Below are 19,646 nucleotides of genomic sequence, written 5' to 3'. Positions count from 1 at the left end.
TCCCTGACTTTGCTGTGGGCACACCTCCTGGGCCGCCCAGCCTCCCAGGAGAAGGGAAGGTCGGCTTGTCCACCTCCTTGTCCAGGCTCAGGGGCCTGGCCTCAGCTCCCCGACAGCCCACAGGCTTCAGATGCAACGGTTCCCATCCTTCCAACTGCCCAGGTCTGGACCACAGCAGGACGTGGTTAGGCCGGGGCCGGGGGGTGCCGCCGTGCCCCCAATCATCATTTTGTGCCATGCATACAGAGGTTCAGGTGACCTGCCCTCACCTGTGGGCTGTGCTGTGCCTCCACCCCACAACCAGGGCTACCAGTGGCTGAAAGACAAGATCCTGAGTGAGGAGGGCCGGCGCCAGCAGGCCAAGCTGAAGGAGCTGCAGGCCATCGCCGAGCGCCTGGGCTGCACCCTCCCCCAGCTGGCCATAGGTAAGAGGCTGGGGAGCAGGGTGGAGACCGGTGTCCCAGGGAGATGTCGGGAGTCCCTGAGTGCTCGGGCCACACCCCCTCCACCAGCCAGCTGTGGGTAACGGGCTCCCACATTCATGGGGAGAGGATGGGGGTGGGTCCCTGAGCACTTGGGCCATCTCTCCACTGGCGGCAGTTGGTGCCAGGGTCCCCCCAGCACTGCTGAGCCCCTGGTTTGCCATGCCACTCCTGGGCACCCTCAGCCCCATGCCCAGGAGGCTGGCCTAGGCAGGGTCGGGGCAGAGCCAGAGAGGGCCCTGCCGTGGGTGGGCCTCCCTCACCTCTGGTCTTGCTGCCCCCCAGCCTGGTGCCTGAGGAACGAGGGGGTCAGCTCCGTGCTCCTGGGTGCTTCCAGCGCAGATCAGCTGATGGAGAATATTGGAGCAATACAGGTGAGTGGGGGCCGCCAGCCTTGCAGGCCCTGGGCAGAGCTCAGGGTCTCAGCCAGTCACTTGTCCAGCACGTACTTATTGAGCACCTACTACATACCGGACACTGTTCAAGGCACCTGGGCTACAGCAGTGAACCACCAAAAAGCCTTGCTCTCGAAGAGCTGGCTTTCTAGCTGGAACAGACGGAAAACACTAAATGCGAGGAATAAGATAGAATAGGTGTCGGAGGGTGATAAGGACTCTGGAAAAAGAAACCTGGAGCAAGGTCGGGGGTGTCCAGCAGGGGCGGGGCGGGGGGGAGCCGTGGACCCAGGTTGAAGGGGGCCGTAGGGTAGCCTTGTTGACAAAGTGACTTGTGAGCAAAGGCTTGAAGGATGAGGAGTGGGCAGTGCAGATACTCGGGGGAAGAACGCTCCAGGCTCATGTGAAGGCGCAGGGTGGGCACAAGCCCAGGACAGCAGTGAGGCCAGAAGGCCGGGAGCAGAGGGGCAGGGGCAGGAGATGAGCTCGGCGTGGGGGCAGACCCATGGGCCACCGCATGCCCTCTGAGGACTTCCGCAATGGTCCAGTGAGATGGGAGCAGAGGAGGGGCAGGGTCCAACTTAGATTTTAAAAGGCTCCCTCTCGCTCTTTGGCTGCTGAGTGGAGGAAAAAGTTTGGGGAGCAGAAGGGAAGCACGGAGATTGCTGGGAAGTGATGACCGTGTCGGGGCAAGGGATGGCCGTGGTGCAGACGGACAGCTGGTTGGATCATCTGGATGTTCTGGAAGATGGACCAACAGGACTGGCTGACAGACTGGATGTGAGGGTGCGGGATAGCAGGTCAGACAGCCCCTGGGGTTTGTCACCTGGAAGGGGGATGTTGCTGTTGGCTGAGGTCAAGACGGCTGGAAAAAGCAGTTTGGGGGTGTGGATTATCAGGTGTTCTGGTCCTGGAACCTGCATTTTATGCCGTCGCTGTCCTTCCATTTGAGGGGCAGAGCTTAGACCAGGGCAGGTTCCCTCTGCCCCAAACCTTCTGGAATACAGAAGCAGCATGGCCCCCATCTGCTTCAGGAGCCGCATGCAATGAGAGCAGGACAGTCTGGGGCCAGCGGGCGGCTGGAAGAAGGTCCCCCTGTTACAGAACTCAGGTTCAGCTGCTCGTCGCTCAAGAATCCGAATACTGAGACTTCCCTGGAGGTCCAGCGGTTAGGACTCTGCCCTTCCACTGCAGGGGGCACGGGCTCTATCCCTGGTTGGGGAACTAAGATCCCACAAGCTGCACGGCACGGCCAAAAAAAAGAAAAATCCAATGCTGAGAGACAAGTGTTGGGTAAAAGGAAAGGTAGCTTTATTGAGGAAGCTGGTGATCCTGGGAGAAGGTGGACTCACGTCCCAAAGATCCAATTTCCCCGTGTTGATCAGGGGGCAAGAGCTTCTAAAGGGGAGTTTCAGGGGTGCTTTATGGGCGGAGGGAGGAGGCTATGTACAGAGCAGCACAGTTAGCTCTGACGGTCATCTTGAAATTGGTCATGTGGTCATCTGAGCAGGGCCACCTGATTGTTTTAAGTACAGTTAATCTTCAACTCCAGGGTGAGTTTGTTCCCATTTCCCTGAGGCCAGTTCTTGGAATTGTGCAGGATGTAGCTTGTTTCATGGCTACAGTCTGGTCATCATGCGGTTACTTTTTACACCTGGTGGGGTTTCAGTAGCTGCAAAACAGCTCAAAGGACATGGCTCAGAATATGACCTGTAGCCCTTGCGCAGGGACTAAAAGCCCTTGACTTTGTTTAATGGCTAAACCATTCTTATTTTGTCCCGTTTGACTGCTTTTCTTTGCTTTTTCATTTTCTCGTTTCTCCGATTAAATTTATTCTTGGGCTAAAGTTCTTCTACAGATAAGAGGCAGGCGTACGTAGGATGTTGTGGGGTGGAGGGGTGGAGCTGTGCTCCAGGAAGGCCCCATAGGGCCCTGCTCCGTTACACCCCACCTCACCTGCAGGCCAGGCCAGTCTTGGTGGTAGATTCTGAATAGCTCCCATCTTTGCACACAGGTCCTTCCAAAACTGTCGTCTTCCATTATCCACGAGATCGATAGCATTTTGGGCAATAAACCCTACAGCAAAAAGGACTACAGATCCTAAGAAGCCCCCGGCCGTTTGCCTGGACGGTTTCCGTTTCCCTCCTAGCCTCTCTGTTAGCTCGCTTAAGCTATTTGAAGCCAAGTCAAGAGTGTGGTTTGCTTCAAAAACAAAACAACGCAGCAAGATGTCGCCGGGAAGAGACCGCGGAAGTCGCTGCCACACACCACCCGCTGCTTCGCAGGACCGCTGTCGGGTTCGTGTCGGGGAGTCGGCATTGATTCGAAGGCACTCGTGCGGTCCCACCCAAGCCTGCCGTCTCTGCTCCTCCTCCAGGAAACCACCATGTTTTCGCCCAGCCACGGGCCGTCTCAGAGACTCAAGTCCAGGCCAAGCCAAGACCAGCTGGGGCCTGGGGGCGGGCAGAGCCGGCCTCTCCTCTGCCGAGAACCCCACCCGGCATTGGGGAAGGGAAGAGGAAGCCGGGTCTGCCTCTTCCTGTGGCCCCTCGGCGGGGCCCTGGTCAGGGCAGGCCTCCCTCTGGGGTCTCCCTCATTCCCCCTCTTGCCAAGGGCTCCGGGTACTTTCCTCGGGCCTGACCCCGGATTCTTCCCCCAGCCCCTTCTCCCAACCACCCGCCCCAGTGTGTCTCCGAGGGGCCTTCCGAGCTGCCCCTTGACCACCCCCAACCCCCGCCACCTTGCTGGCAGGGGCAGGGATCCAGGGAGATTCGCCCTGCAGTTTGGGACGCACAAAAAGTTGGGGGGCTCTGATTTCAAGCTCCTCGCCCCGCTGGCTTCCTCCCCGCAAACAATTGATGAGCCCCAGTGCCTGGGCTCCAGTCCAGGTCCCTCCAGGGCCCCACCTGCCCTCCCTCCCTGCCAGGTGCCCAGTCCTCCGCCCCTCTGTCCTCGCCCCAGAAGGCCCCGAGGTCACACGTGCTCAGCTGGACTGGCTGCTGACCACACACCAGGTAGCCAGCCTCTGCTGTGCCGGGGGGTGGTGGCCTTGGGGTCTGCAGAGAGCACGTGCTGGGACCCCTTCAACGAGGGAGAGTCCCTGGGGTTTTCTGTGCTGTGTGCCTGGGGCCTGGGGGCCAGCCAGCAGCAGCCCCCGCGGTCTAGGAAAAGACCCCGGGAGCCTCTCCGTGGAGCGGTGCCCCCTGCGAGGCCGCAGACCAGGTGGGTGGGGTGGGGTGCTCAGAGCTCGTTACCAGGGCAGCAGAGCCGCCCCCAGGACACCTCCACACAGCCCACGAAGACGGAGGGACGGCTGGGGTCGGTCATTCCTGTCCACACCAGCCCCCCCTCCCCCCAAGCCTGGAACAGACTGGGGACAGGGAGGGAGGGAGGGACATTCACAAGTGTCAGCCACTTTGTAGCCGGGCCTGGGGCTGCAGGGATGGAGGCGGGGAGGCGGGCCGGCCGCCAGGAGGCGCAGCCACATAGTCCTGAGCGGCACCCAGCCTTTGCTGGCCGTGGTGGGTGGGAGTTGGGGGCCAGGCTCTGCAGACGCCCCAGCCCACCGAATACGGGCCCTCGTGCCCTTGGGCAGACATAGCCCATCCTGCTTTGCCCTTCAGAGAGGCCCGTCCCTGCCATTATTCTCAGAGGGGCCGCCGTCCAGTCCTGGCTGAGCCAAGGCCTGGGAAACTGGCTTTAAGAAAGCCACAGAAGTGGGGGGAGGGGGGACCTTCTTCCACTCCTGACCTTTGTGCTGGCCCTGGAGTCTGGAACATTCTCCCTCTTTGTAGACCAGGCCCCTGGGGGTCGTCTTCACCAAGTCCCCTGCACACTTCAGCCTGTGGGTGTGGGGAGGGGACAAGCCTGTCCCAGCAGAATCCACAGCCACTGCCCACCACCACACGGTGGGATGTGGCTCTGAGGGCAGGACACTGCAGTGGGGCGGCTTTCATCCCAGGCCCATCCAGGCAGGGACCAAGTGCTCTGGGCCAGGCAGTCCCAGCAGCTGGCCGTGCTCAGGGGCCAGGTTACCGGCCGCTCATTAGCGAGATGGCTGGGACCTCTCCACACTGCTGTCACCCTGCCCACCCACTGCTGGAAGAGGGACCAGGGCGTGCAGTCGGGGCCCTGCCACCCCCCCACCCCATGAGCCACACCTAGGAAGGCCGAGCCCGCTGGCTGCATGTTTCCCAGACGGAGGGAGACGAGGGCCCCCAGGGTTGAGCTCTACCAAGGTCTAAGTGCCCAGCGCAAAGACCCAAGCAGCTTCCCGGCCCTGGGGCACCATCCACGGCCTGGTTCTGTATCCCCGCTGCAAGTGGGTGTGGAGGGATGCCACCCTGCTTCCTGAGGGAGGGTCCCCCGACTTCGGGGGTGCTGGAGTGGGGCCCAAGGGCGGTCAGAGCCTGGAAACAGAAGAGCTGGGCCGAGGCAGGCCCTGGAGGGGCAGCCTGGGCCCCGCCTGGCACGGGTTTCAGACCAGCCAGCCGCACCCTACCTGCTTGAGGGGAAGCCCGCCAAGAGCCCCAGCTGCCAGCCAGCCTCTCACCCTCCCCTTGAAGCAGAGTTTTTGCCCCCAGGGGTCCACCTGGCAGTGCCCCACACGGGAAGAAGGCCCAGTCTGGGTCAGCGCAGGACCAGTCTTCCTTGCCAATGACACACAGAGCCCCCAGCATTTTTCACCCTGAATCTACGGCAAATTCGAGGTCCCGAGGATGAGACGGGGGCTTGCTCTGTCTTCTGTTCTCTCCAGTCATGTAAATAACGTGCTCCTTTTCTCTCCCTGCCTTTAATGACCGTGGCTCCTCAGCTAACTGCATCCCCTACACAGGCAGAGATGCCATATGCCTCGCACTTCCAAGTGACGCTCAGTGGAGACGCAGCGCGTATTTATGGAATGACAGAATAAAACCCAAGCCCGTCAGGGTCTGCTCCCCTCCTTTGCGGGGTCCTCGGGGTCAGGGCTGGGCCAAGGGCAGTGGGAGGGAGAGGAGGCCGCCCCCTGCGGAGGCCAGCCGGCAGGGGCTGAGCAGAGGTTGGGAGAAAGGGGCCCTGGGGGAGAGGCGAAGACTGGGCACTGAGACCCCCTTCGCTCCCAAGTGATTCAGGGGTGGAAGTTGGTGGGAGGCTGCTGGACCCGCCTGGGGACCGAGGTCAGGGTCCAGGGAGGCCTGTGGGCTGTCTCCGGGGGCTCAGTGTTCCTCTGAGCAGTGCTGTTTCAGGGGGCAGGTGGGAGGGGCGGGCACCACCCCTGAACACCCCTTTTTGGGGCGCCCCCTTCCCAGCGAGCCTTTCAGCCTCACAGGGCCGTGTCTCCTCAGGTGGGAGGTGGCTTTAGATGACATCCCCCTCACATCCTTCCCCAGCCACCCCCATCCTAGATCAGTGAGAAGCTAGGAACACACTCTTTGATCCAATCCTTTCCCAAAGGATTTATTAAAACACAGAAAACCAAGACATACACAGAGTACAAAGTAAAGGGAACCGGGTCGGTTACAGTCTTTGTCGAGCCTCCTACACATCCTCCCGAGGACCGGACAGGTGACTACACACAGGGGCTCAGCCTCCAGCTCCGGCTGCCTGGCTGGGACCGTCCCGACTCGCCCCAGCGCCCCGGCCCCTTCACCAGCTGAGGGCTCTACCAGGCAAGGGGCCGGCCCCTCTCAGCTGGGCCAGATGCCAGCCTGGGTGCAGGCGTCTGCTCCCTCGACCTCCCACGCACCGATGCCCGGGCAGGGGGGTGGGCCCCTGCCCTCAACCCCAGGCACAGAGGAGCCATGGGAGGCTCAGGCTCCCAGCTCAGTATCAGGGGTTCAGGACACACACACACCCAACGGGCCCTTTCTGGGTTATCGCACCTAAAAAAATACTTTGTTTAAAAAAAATCTGGAAACTAAGAAAAAAATCCCAAAACACAAGCCAATGACTTTGGGCTGATGCACCACAACTGTAAACTTCCAGAAATATAAAATGGGGCGAGAGCCAGCTTCCTCGACAGAGATAGTGGTCGGCACAGGACAGCTGCAGGTACGGAGGGGGGACCCTGGACCATGGCCGGGCCAAGACCTCAGCCCCCGCCTCCCAGCTAAGCTCCTTCCTGCCACCCCACTCTGGGCACACTCCGGAGGTCCCCGAGCCTACCCGCTACACGATCCCCTCAGGCCCTCAGCATTCCTGGGACCCAACACCTGGCAGCAAGGGCTACAGGTGTCCCTGGGGCAAGACTCAGACCTGGCCCAGGGAGTCCCCAGAGGACCCTGGGAAGGGACTCCCAACCAGCAGGAGGGCAGGTGGCTGCACGGGTCGTGGTACCAGCAGAACAGGACCATGGTCATCACTTGCAGAAAACAAAGGAGCTTCTGAAGGCGGCTTGCAGGGAGGGCCCCCTTGCACAGGGGGTCTCAGGATGTGCTTCCGTGGTGGGCGTGTGCAAGGGGACCCCCGGACACAGTCAGTCCAGCCCAAACTCCCCTGGTCACCCAGGAGCCCAGCCAGCTACGCCTTCCGAGACTGTGGCCCCAAGATGGATCAACAGAAAGCCTACTCAGCACTGGTCTAAATGATAAGATGGCTGGAAACGGAAGCGCGGGCTGGCACTTTCGGCTTCCGCTTGCACAGGACGACTCTCCTGCCCGCGGCAAAAACCAAACCCAGCCTGAAGATGCCGAAGACTGATGGCCAACGCCCCCTTCCCACCACGACGACTTTCGGCAGGCGATAACTGGATAAACCAAGAAGAAAACATTCCTAAGATCCTTTTTCCTCTCCAAAACCAGTCAGCCAGAAACCCACTCCCCAGCTGTCCGCAGCCCCCCTCCCAGGCCTCCCAGGTGCTGGTCTTGGAGAGCTGAGCCCTTCCTGGACCAGGCAGTGCCGGGGCCCAGGCCATCCGTGGGCGCCTGGCTCTGGCTGGTAGAGGAAAAGGGCAGAGGCCTGGGAAGGAGCAAAAACAGAAGGGCAGAGGGAAGCTTGCTGGGGAGCAAGGGCTGGCAGGGGAAGGACCCCCTGCCCTTGGAGTGAGGCAGTGGGGACAACACAGACCCCCGTCCTCTACCATGTGCCCCCTGACCTGACATTCAGGACGCATCCACTGTGTTCCCCACCAGGCCAGCCAGTCTGGCAGGCTGACTGCCTGCTTGAGAGGGCGGAGTCACAGGGCCCCGTGTCGGGGGCTCCTGGCGGTCACGCTGCCCATGACCTGAGCCGGAACCTCTGCGGGGGGGACGGGTCAGAGGACCACGTGTGTACACATGGCGCTGGACAAACCATAGGGGACAGGAATGACCCCACCCTTCCGGGAGGCGGGGTCAGCGGCTGTCACGTGTGTCCTGGACATCTGTGCCCCCACCCCCAATCCTCCCACCCGCAGTGCCAGGGTTGGCCAGCCTGGAGATGGCAGGGGCCTTGGGGGTCCAGCCCTCTAGGGGTTCAGGGAGAGCCATTTACAGTTGAGGACATCTGGGCTCTGGGAGGGCTGGCCAGTGGCCCTGTGTCCCCAAGACATCCCCAAATCCTCGCCCCAGTCCTGGCCAGGGAACAGAACCCCCCTGGTGCCTCCACGCCCAGGTCCAGCTTGTCTCTCTCAGACGGGATTCTGCACCCAGGGCTCCACGCCAGGAAGGCCCCTCCCTGCTCAAGGCTCAGAATTCCCTTCCAGGCTGGGCCAGAGGGAACATGAGACACAGACAGGCCCAGGCCCTGGCCCCGTCCCTCCCTTCCTCCAAACTGGGGCCATCACAGCGCACCACCAGCTGCCTGAAGGAGGGTCAGGATTCCAGTGGGGCGTTACTGGCAGGAAACAAGGCAGGAAGCTGGGGGTGCTCCAGCTGGGAAGACTGCAGAGGCCACTGGGGCCAGTCCCCTGCCTCCAAGCTTTCCCCAAGCCTTCCGAGAACACAGCGAGGGCAGTCGTGGCCCACCCCAGATGGCAAATGCCCAGATCAAGGCCTCTCCAGGGACAAGAGGAGAGGGAGGGATAAGTCCAGGCTCCAGCGTGTGGTCTGGTTTCTCCACATCTGCGGCCAGGAGATGGCACAGGGAGTGTGTGTGTACCTGGAGGTGGGGCTGACCGGCCTCCCAGGGCACAGGGCAGGACCAGGGGCTCCTGGGCCCCCCTCAGCGCTGCTGTGACCCTCCCCGCTGGAACGCTAGCCACACCCCGCTAGAGGGAGGGCACGCCCCTTCCCATGGAGGCCTGAGACAAAGGCTCCGGCAGCCCCCAGGCCAACACCTGCAGGCTCTGCCCTCCCCTCCCCTCCGGGGAACAGGTGACCTGCCACTCAGGGCAAGGGCCACAGACCCTCCGCTGGTGACGACAGAGTCCAGGGCCTGTGAGACAGGCTGGGCCAGGGACAGACACCTGTCCCACGGAGACAGCACATACTTGGTGGTCTCCAGCCTTGCAGGAAGCAGCCTGGCCTGACCTGGGCGTCAGCCAGGTCTCTATCCTCAGGCCGGCCAGTTCCCCGGTCCTGACCCACCTGGCACCGGGGGGCCTCACGGGCAAGGGGCTGGAGCACGGTGCAGACGGGATTGGGGGATGGGGGCAGACTGAGGGCACCCAGAGCGGGCAGCTCGCCCTCCTCAGCCGGGCCGAGTCCGTGGGCGGCCTCTGGGCTCCCAGGAGCTTCCCTTCAGGTCTGGAACCCGTCGGCAGAGAGAGACATATGTGCTGCAAGTCAGACTCCTCCACACGTCACTCAACTTTTATCAAGACAGACTTGTTCAAGTCTTCAACAGGAAAGTGCAAAAGATGTACAAAGAAATGAAATCTCCTCTAGGAAGCCATCCTGGCAGAGGTGGCCGAGGGGTGCGTCCCGGGTGGCGCTTCTGGGCTCAGGCGGCCTTGTCCCCACGAGGTGGCATTTCTCCGTTTCCCCTTCTGTCCTCGGGTGGCGTGGCTCTAGAAAGGTGGCAGCTTTTCTCTCCTGCGGGGGTCGGGCAGGGGGCCCGGCAGGCGCGGCTGCAAGAGGCAGATCACGGGTCACACAGCTGGGTGCTCGGGCCCCCACGGGGGTGGCACCCAACACCCTAGACCACCCACTACGACCTGTCATGGTCAACTGACAGCAGGGGGTCCCCCAGCCCAGACCTCCCAGCCTCGGGCCACGGCCACACTGGGGAGTGGAGGCGGCGGGGCCCCCAAGGAGCAGCCTGTCCAGAACAGCCCTGCCCCCGAGCCTCCGGCCGAAGCAGAGGTTCTGATGGGACACACAGCTTAGCGGGCGCTGTCAGCGGGGCAGAGGAGGCCACAGCAGACTGGTGGTTTCTCAGGACTAAAACCCTCTCCCAGCCGGTAACACTGAGCTGCACCCACGCTGAGCCACCCTCCTGGTCCTGGGCAGGGGTTGGGGGGAGGTGACGTCCCAGGGCGTCCACCACCCGGCAGGAAAGCGCAGGCAGAACAGTGGAGTCTGGGTTCCAGGCTGGGGGCACCGGTCCCTGACTCACCGCCGGGGTCACGCACGCACACCAACACACCGGCGCACAGACGCACGCGTGTACACAGAGGAGCACGCCCACGTGCACCCACCCTGCCATGTGCTGCCCCCCCCAGGCTCCCGGGGAAGCGTCTGGAAGCCTAGGAAGACACACCGGCCCCAAGACGGTCCCCGAGCGTGGAGGGGCGAGGCCCCCGGGCCCCAGGGCCGTGAAGAAGCACAGGGACCAGGGCCCGTACTGGCCTGGCCTGACTCGCCAAGCCAAGGAGGGACAAGGGATGGCGCAGCACCCACGAGCGGCCTCACCTCCACTGGAAACGAGCCCGGCAGCAGAGGGAAATCTCGGGGACGGCTAGATATCTGTGGCAAAAACAGGAAAGCTCGGCTTGCCTGGGGAGGCGGGGGGCCGGCTGGGGCCCTGCGGGCGCCCCTGCCCATGCCGCCCGGAAGCAGACGGGCACCTACCGGTCACATAGGGCCCCAGGGGCATCTGGTTGTAGTTGACAATCCCTCCCGGTCCAGGGCCCCGGAAGTTGGGCCCAAAGCTGTTGCTGTACATCTGGGAAGAGCCGAAAGCGCCCTGGAGGCAAGGACTCAGGTTTAAAGGTCCAAGTCCCGCGCCGGCCCGAGCCCCCACCCAGGGCGCCCAGGACGTGCGTGGGGGGGCTGGGGCTGGGGCGCAGGCCGGCCCTGACCTGCTGAATGGTGGGGTCCCCGGCTCGGTTGGTCAGGCGGCTCAGGATGCTGCGCTCTGACATCTGGAGACGGGCAGCCACCGGGGGGATGCGGGACAGCATGGAGGGCAGGCGCGTCACATCCGCCTTCATGTCGCTCAGCAGCTCCTCCAGCTGGTTCAGGACTGGGGAGGGAAGGGGAGGCGCGGGGCGCGGCACCCAGGCGGGCACTTAGCTACCAGGCTGTGTCGCTGTTACTGCACCCGCGCAGCAGACACCAGGGGGCGCCCTTCACCCGGCCCTCCCAGCCAGCCAAGCAGCGCCCCCGCCGGCTGCTGGACAAGAACCCGGTTTCCCAACAGCTTCTCCCAGCCCGAGGGCTGCAGAGATGACAGCCAGGAACCCCGACGCAACGCTGGGCTTCCCTCTGGGCCCTCAGCCAGCCTCCTGGCTCCCGGGGAGGCCTGCAGCGCTGGCCACCGCAGGGGACAGGATCCTCGCCCAAGACAGAGCAGCCTCAGGAAACTTCTCCCAGGCAGCGGCGGGGCCACAGAGTCCAGGGACCCTCACGTGAGCTTGGCTCACCCCCTCCCCCTAACCAGCCTGGGAACTTCCTCAGGATTTGGAGCACGAGGGTCAAAGATGTGAATCCCGGGAGACCCTGAGCAACTATTTCACCTCCCCCAGCACCGACTTGAAAATGGGATGAGAAAACCTCACCACTTAAAGATATTACAAGAATTAAAGAAAGAACGTATAAAGCATATTGTCGTAAGTCGGGAGACTGGGAATGACACATACACACGACTACATAAAAAACAGATAACTAACAAGGACCTACTGTACAGCACAGGGAACTCTACTCTATACTCTATAATGACCTGTATGGAAAAAGGATCTAAAAGAGAGCGGACACGTGCATATGGATAACTGATTCACTTTGCTGCACACCTGAAACTAACACAACATTGTAAACCAACTATACTCCAATAAAAAAAAAAATTTTTAATTTTAGAAAGGTCCTCTCCTCTTCCACTAAAATAAATAGATAAATAAATAAATAAACCATATTGTCAAGGCTCGATAAACGAGCTTGTACAACGTAATAGTCTTCTACGTCACCTACCCCCCACCCAGGGCCTGCACGGCGCTGACCTTCCGAAAAAGGCTAGAAAAGCAAGGGCCTCGCCTTCCCCACAGGTAAGAGCAGAGGTTGGATGACAGCCTGTCCCCTCTGATGTCCTGTCCCCAGCCCCACGCCCCCACTTGGGGGGCAGGAGCCGCTGGGCAGGAGCAAGGTAGGTGGGCCCCCCTCCAGGGAGCGGCCTCGCTCACCCTTGTGCAGGACGGCATTGGCAGGCTTGTTCCCGGCGAGGGACTCCTTGGACAGGTGCTGGTGGCTCTCGGCAAGGCACTCCACCTCGGCCAGGCGGGCATTGAGGGCCATGGCGGGGTGGTTGGGGTCCTGGGTCATGTTGAGGTACGCGGCCCTCCGGAGTTGCTCCTCGATGACCAGCGCCTGCTCCAGCAGCTGAGGGGGTGGGGGGAGGGGAGGGACTGAGCCCTGGCCTGGCCCCCTTCCGCCAGCACCCACCCCCGCAGGCCAAGGCTCTGGCGGAAAGCAGGGAAGAAGGACACACCCCCTCACCGGCTGTCCACCCTCTGGGCCACCCCTTAGAGCCTGCCCCAAGCTGAGTTCTCTGCACCCATCACCCAAGGCAGGGACACTCACCCAGTGGGGCCTGGCCCAGAGCAAGGACCCAGCACCTGTTTGTTGATGGACTAAATGACTCCCTTTCCTGGACAGTCTGGCCAGCATCCAGATATACAGGGTGGGGGGCTGCTGCTTGCTCATTTCTTTGCCCCAGACCTTCCTGTAACCTGCCCTCTGGCAGCACCCCGCCCCCAGCCTCTGGCCCTGCCAAGGACTGACCTTGAACCTGCGCGCCAGGAACTTGTTCTTCATCTCCAGGTAGTTGCCCTTGTGGATCTCGGACTTGAAGGGCTCGTTGAGGATCATGTATCTCGGGTCGTTCTGGATGTCCTGCCAACGGGCATAGCCGTGCCTGGGTGGGGCACCGTTAAGGGCAAACCTGGCCATGGGGTGGGGGGCGGGAGACCAGCCTGGGGTTTGGCGCCCCGGCTTTGTGCTCTCCAAAGAGTCATTAACCTTGGCTGCAAGATAAGCACGTGGACGAGGATGACTTGACAATCAGTTGCCACTGACAGGGGCACCCAGGAGGCCAATCGTGGCACTGAGGCTTCATCAGATAAACTCCTTCATCCCCAAAACCCAGAGGATGGAAACATCCGAGTCCTGACCCCCAGCACCTGTGGCTGTGACCCTATTTGGAAACAGGGTATTTCCAGGTGTAATCAGATTAAGAAGGGGTCATCCCGGGAGAGAGTGGGCACTAATCCAGTGACTGATGTCCTTGTAAGAGGAGGAAATTTGGACACAGGACACCCAGGTAAGGAGGCCATGTGAGTGACAACAGAGGCAGAGACTGGAATGGTGGAGCTGTAAGCCCAGGGACGCCAAGGACTGACAGCCGCCACCAGGAGCTGGGGACAGACCAGGAAGGGGCCTCCGCCAGAGCCTTCAGAGGGAACCAAGAAACACAACGCAGTTTTCTTGCCCAAAGTCCCACAGTCAGTGAGGGGCAGAGTCAGGATTCAAACCCAGGCAGGCTGGCTGCAAGCATCTTAACCTCCACGACTGGGTCCACAGGCCAGATCCGGCCCACAGCCTGTTTTTGTAAATAAAGTTTTATTGGAACACGGCCACACCTGTTGGTTAACGTACTGTGGCTACTTCTGCTGCCGTGGCAGACTGGAGGAGTCCTCTGCAAAGCCTGAAATAGCCACTCCCTGGCCCCTCCCAGGAAAGGTCTGCCGACCCCCGATCTACAGCTTTCCACCTCTCATTATAATAACCAGCTCCACTCCAGGCCGTCATGAAGGCCGGCTTTGCTGGGTGGCGCCCCCCAGGTAGCTATGTGGCCCTCTCCTTGTCTCTGGGAGGTCTGTACTCAATGTCGCCTTCTCTGACCTTCCCACATTACAGGCAACCCCCACCCACAAAGCTCCCTTTGCCCATCCTCCCTCTATCATGTTCCTTGAACTTCACTTTGCTAATTTATGCTGTTCGCCATCTACCCCCAGTAGGATGTGAGCTCCGGGTAGACTGAGATTTGGGGCTGTTTTGTTCATGGCTGCATCCTCCGTGCCTGGCACATGACAGGTGATCAGTAAAGATGGAATTGAAGAATGAATGAATGAATGAAAGCCTTCCTAAATGGTGAAGCACCCTTCAGGTGTCATCAGTGGGAGGAGGTGAGGTCTGTATCAGGTAGGAATTAGGAGCATTGGTTGTGGAGTCAGATGGAAGGGCTGTGTGTCCCTGAGCAAGTCACTTGGCCTCTCTGAGCACCCGTTTCCTCCTCTGTGTAACGGGGATCGTAGTAGTGACCCTTTGGGAAGGCTGCTGTGAGGATGGAGTATTGACTATAAAGGGACAAGCTACCATTACGATCACGGTCACTGTCATCGTCATCAGGAAAGGGTCCCTGGCACCTGGTTAGGAGCACCAGCCCCTGACTCCTCACCCCACAAGCCCCACATGCCTCCCTGAGGTCCACAGATGAACAGACCACAGTCCTGCCCAGTCCGGCTTGGCCAAGGATACGTCACGATGCCCGCCAGCAGCCAGTAGTCATGGCGCCGGTGCCAGATGTCGTAGATTTTCCCCGAGGACACAGCAGCACGTTCCTCGTTCTGCCACAGTGTGTGTAGCTCTGGGAAGCCAGCCAAGGGAAGCAGAATGAGGTGCCCCCCAGCCCCCACAGAGGTGGGCCTAGGAAAGCCTCTACCATCTCCCCACCCCGAGAGGTTCAGTGTTCCAGTGTTACTAGGAAAGGTTATACTGCGGACTTTTGTCAACCATTCACACGTTAGTATAATATAGCCATCTGCCCAGACTCCTGGGACCCACCATCAGGAAGCCTGTGACACAAACAGGCACAGCTCTCTGCCCACGGCCCCACCCCAGTACCTGTGAAGCCCCCGTCTGCAATGTTGAACATGAACTTGAACTTCCCGATCTTGTCCTCCCTCTTCCCCTCCTCATCTTCCTCTTTGTCACCATTTTGCTGTGTTTCAATGGGCTCCTTCTCCTCGGCTTTGGTGTCATCTGTGGGAGGACAGACCCACCTTCATCTGTCCATCCCAAAGGCAGTGCCCAGGGGCCGCTTTCCCCCAAGCACTGGGGACCCAAAGGCAAGCGGGAACCACATCTCCCCACCCGCAAGGGGCTCACTGCCCAAAGGGATTTGAAACAGACAAGCCAGCAGCCCCCTCTCTCCATCCTGAGCAGGGAGGGCTGCTCCAAGCCTGAGTGTCCCTCCACCAAGTCAGGACCACCTGGGGACGGGGGGGGATGCGGGGGACTGTGAAAATGCAGCTTATGTTGAAGGAGGGCAGTGCCGCCTTGGGGCTCTGATCTGGGGACGACTGTTCCAGAACATTCCAGCACTTAGAAGGATACAGGCTGCCAGCTGAACCCCAAATGCTCTAGGCCAAACTCTATGATCAGCTCTCCTTCCTCCTGGCCGTGGCCGGGGCCACAGGAGGGGTCAGGAGAGAGGAGGTGGAGGGTCTGTCCCCTGAGGGGCTGGTGAGTCCAGGCTCCCACCCAGCAGCTCTGATCAGGGCCTGGGGCCAAGGGGACCAAGGGACACAGGACAGAGCACATGCAAGAGCCCCAAACCTGGCCTGAAATCACTGCCATCGCCTCTGCTGTGAGTCAAGCTCAGCTCCAACTTGTCCAGAATCTTCTCCTTCTCAGCAAGCACTTCTTCTGCAAGACAAAGTGTGTTCACAGGGTGGGTAGGGGTCCAGAAGGGCAGAGGAGACTCCGGGCTGGTGGCTTCCCAACACTGCTTCAGCCATGCACGGAATCCTCTCCATCATCTTACTCAGAAGTCCAGCAGGTGCCACCAGGGAGGGCTCTCTGGGAGGCAGGGTGGGGGCGGGACCTCACCCCACCCACGCATCCCAGCAGCACCCTCCCCCCAAACTTCTCAAGGCACAGTCTCCGAACCCTCCCTACCACAACGATAACCAGAGGACTCAAAGTCCTGGCAACACGTCAGGCCTTCGTTAACACAAAACCCCTCTTACAGACACCCAGAAATGTCAGGCAATATCTATCACATGATAAAAACACACGGGTGCGCTCACAAGAAGAAGAGGAAATTGCCAGGTGCCGTAAGTGAATGGAAACTCAAAGCGCGGGAAGCATATGCTGGGGGCCTGGGCAGAGGGTGACTGGACACCGGGAAGAGGCCCGGGGGCTCCAGCTGGGTCTCAACGCCAGACAGGAAGGAAGAGGCCGCAGGCCCCAGAGATGCAGAGAACCGGAATTAAACCAGCGAACCGACACCCTCCAGCTGCTGCGCTCTCTGCAAAAGAGGGAAAGTCCCATCCGCCAGCTCATGGCCAAGCTGAGGAAGCCTGGCTCCCACGTGGAATCTAGGGGGCAGAAAGCCCCCAGTGAGGGGCCAAACCCAACACCAAGGCATGCAGGCCGTGGAATCTGAACTGTGCCATAAAGACTGGGCCCAGGCCAGCCAAGTCACTAGCGAGACCACTAGGCCCTGGGCTTCATGGAAATAGAAGGGGAGACATTTCCTGCTACCCAGGAATGACATGGGTTCTCATGGATAAAACAATCTCTGATGAAGATGCACCCAAATGAAGCTCAGAAAACGATACCCACAGCCAGACAGATAAAAAAGGAAGAGAATCCATAAGAAAAGACAAATCAAAAAAAAAAAGGAAGTAGAAAAAGCCAGATAAAACTTCTAGAAATGCAACACATAATCGCTAACATTTTAGACATCTCCTTGCAGATTTCTAAGACGTCCTCATGACTTCCTGGCCTGGAGAACAAGGCTTGTACATAGTCGTCAGGACTGTGAATGTGAGGGATTCTACTCCCCTGAGAAGGTCATGCGATGAGGCACAGGTGTCTTAAAAGAGGGAGATTATCCAGGTGGGCCTGACCTCATCACACCAGCCCTTTAAAAGCAGAGTTTTCTCTGAATGGTCACAGAAAAGGATGTCAGAGATCTGAAGCCTGAGGGGGACTGGTGCACCGTTGCTGGCTTGAAGATGGAGTAAGCCCCGTGGCAAGCAACGTGGGCAGCTTCTAGGTGCTAAGAATGGCCCCCCAGCTGACAGCCAGCAAAGGAGGCCTCAGTCCTCCAGCCCCAAGGAGCTGAAGTCGGCCAACAGCAAGAATGAGCTTGGAAGCAGATTTTCCCCCAAGCCTTCAGATGAGAACTCGGCTCAGCCAATGCCCTGACCTCAGTCTTGCAAGCCCCTTGGCAGGGAACCCCGCCACACCACCCCACACTTCTGACCCAGGCAACTGTGAGCCAATACACGGGTGTTGCTTCATGCTGCTAAATTGGTAATCATTTGTTTTGCAACCATAGAAAATAATACAAAAATGAACAGCTGTACCAAAGAAAGCAGGAACTGAAGCTAGATCTGAGGATGACTCAAAAAGCCTTGCAGAGAAACAGGAAACAAAAAAGTAAAAGATGTGAAAGACACGTCGCCTCCCTCTTTCACAAACCTTGTCCCTGCTTTTCTTCATTGCATTTGGAGTCTGTTATTGAACAAGACCTACTTGTGCTTATTGCTGATCACCTGGGTCCCCCAGTAGAATACAAATTCCAGGTGAAGGCTCTGGCTTTGGTTCACTGTCTGTGTCCCCAGAGCCTAGGACAGCCCCCAACACACAGCAGGCCTTCAGTATGTATTGGTTGGGTGAATGGATGAATTGATGAGTAAGAGCAATGCCAGGAGAAAATAAACATAATGGGAGGAAAGATAACGTTCAGCGAAGGAGTGACTGAGAATCTGCTGATAACCGACAGAAGACACAACACTCAGCTTTAAGAATCACAGTCAGTAAGAAAAAAAAAAAAAAAAAAGAAAGAATCACAGTCAGTCATAAGCAGGATAAATAAAAATTTCATTGTTGTGAAATTGCACATGACCAAAGACGGAGTATCTTACAAATGGTCTTTCCGTGTTAGGAAAGACAGAAAAGGCAGGTTTCCTACAAAGGAGCAGCAATTACCCTGAGAGCAGCCTTCTCAGCACAACAGAAGCCAGAATACAAAAGAAATAACATCTTCAAGTGCTGAGGGAAAACCCCTATCCCACCTCGAATTCTGCTATTATTCGAGAAAAATACAATAAGGTGTAAAGGAAAAATAACACATAATGAGAGAATTTGCCATCCACAGAAATTTGCTGAAAGCACCATTGAAAGGTGTATTTTGGGAAGGAGGACACTGAACAAAGCAACGATGAACAAACAAGCAAACACAAAACTTTTAGAAAGAAGCAACAGCACATGGAAGAGGAAAAGGGAGTGCGTCAGAGCTAAAGTTGCCTACAGTCCTTATAGCATTCAGGAGGTGACATGTTAAAAATTTAAGAGTACAAGATAGAATTGACTGTAAACCTTCCAAATAAGTTGACGGGAAAAGGGGAAAATAGAAAATGTGATCAATCCAAGAGATGTCAGGAGAAAAAAAGAAGAAAAGGCAAGGGTGATATAAAGCACAAAATAGTAGTAGAAATTCATCCAAATACCTAGCTATTACAATAAATGTAACAAGATTAAATTTGCCAGCTAAAAGGTAGAGATTCTATGATTAGATTTAAAACAACAAATCCCACCATATACTGTTTACAAAAGATATACCTAAAACTTAATTATAGATAGATTAAAAATTAAGAAATGGAAGAAAATACTTGCAAATCACCACATCTGATATGAAACGTGTTATAAAGAACTCATAACTCAATAATAAAAAGACAAATAACCCAATTAAAAAATGGACAAAAGGGGGCTTCCCTGCCAATGCCGGGGACGCGGGTTCGTGCCCCGGTCCGGGAGGATCCCACATGCCACAGAGCAGCTAGGCCCGTGAGCATGGCCACTGAACCTGCGCGTCCAGAGCATGTGCTCCACAACAGGAGAGGCCACAACAGTGAGAGGACCACGTACCGCAAAAAAAAAAAAAAAAAAAAAAAAATGGACAAAAGGATCTGAAAACACATTTCTCCAGCAAAAATGTACAAATGGCCAATAACACTTGAAAAGATACTCAACATCTTTACACAGAAGGGAAATACAAATCAAAACCACTTGAGCTATGACTCTTCACCCACTACGATGGCTATAATCAAAAAGTGAGATAATAACAAGTGTTGGCCAGGATGTGGAGAAATTGGAAAACTATACACTGCTGGTGGGAATGTAAAGTGGTGCAGCCACTGTAGCAAACAATCTGGCAGTTCCTCAATATATTAGAGTTACCATACAATCCAACAATTCCACTCCTTTGTATATACCCAAGAGAACTGAAATCTATGTCCACACAAATACCTATAAACAAATGTTCAGAGCAGCATTATTCATAATAGCCAAAAGGCAAAATAACCCAACTGATGTTGGGTTAGTCCATCAACTAATGAATGGGAAAATAAAATATGGTCTATCCACAGTGTAGAATGTTATTCAGCAAAAAGGAACCAAGTTCCAATACATGGTACAAAACTGATGAA

At 57.9% G+C, this 19,646-nt stretch overlaps 2 protein-coding genes across 12 annotated transcripts in view; one reads left to right on the top strand and one right to left on the bottom strand.

The window, feature by feature from the left end:
* The window catches only part of KCNAB2 (potassium voltage-gated channel subfamily A regulatory beta subunit 2), a 97,065-nt gene extending 91,261 nt beyond the window's left edge, over nt 1-5,804 (top strand). For all 9 annotated transcript variants that reach the window (XM_033432792.2, XM_004272322.3, XM_033432794.2 and 6 more), the window contains 3 exons: nt 305-425; nt 768-856; nt 2,892-5,804. In XM_033432792.2, coding sequence (XP_033288683.1) covers nt 305-425; nt 768-856; nt 2,892-2,981 — 300 coding nt within the window. In that variant the 3' untranslated portion in view covers nt 2,982-5,804. The remainder of the gene's footprint in view (nt 1-304; nt 426-767; nt 857-2,891) is intronic.
* A 483-nt stretch (nt 5,805-6,287) lies between these two features.
* CHD5 (chromodomain helicase DNA binding protein 5) overlaps nt 6,288-19,646 on the bottom strand; it is a 66,115-nt gene continuing 52,756 nt past the window's right edge. For 2 of the 3 annotated variants that reach the window (XM_004272325.4, XM_049713258.1), the window contains 9 exons: nt 15,763-15,852; nt 15,049-15,186; nt 14,683-14,791; nt 12,928-13,060; nt 12,330-12,525; nt 11,016-11,179; nt 10,786-10,900; nt 10,627-10,680; nt 6,288-9,842 (listed from right to left, as the gene is read on the bottom strand). In XM_004272325.4, the coding sequence (XP_004272373.2) occupies nt 10,673-10,680; nt 10,786-10,900; nt 11,016-11,179; nt 12,330-12,525; nt 12,928-13,060; nt 14,683-14,791; nt 15,049-15,186; nt 15,763-15,852 (953 nt within the window). In that variant the 3' untranslated portion in view covers nt 6,288-9,842; nt 10,627-10,672. The remainder of the gene's footprint in view (nt 9,843-10,626; nt 10,681-10,785; nt 10,901-11,015; nt 11,180-12,329; nt 12,526-12,927; nt 13,061-14,682; nt 14,792-15,048; nt 15,187-15,762; nt 15,853-19,646) is intronic. The other variant, XM_033432790.2, reaches the window with a different exon arrangement.

This window comes from Orcinus orca, chromosome 1 (assembly GCF_937001465.1).
Source record: "Orcinus orca chromosome 1, mOrcOrc1.1, whole genome shotgun sequence".
Taxonomy (NCBI): domain Eukaryota; kingdom Metazoa; phylum Chordata; class Mammalia; order Artiodactyla; family Delphinidae; genus Orcinus; species Orcinus orca.
The sequence above is the reverse complement of the archived record's forward strand: the minus strand, read 5'-3'. Positions and strand labels throughout refer to the sequence as shown.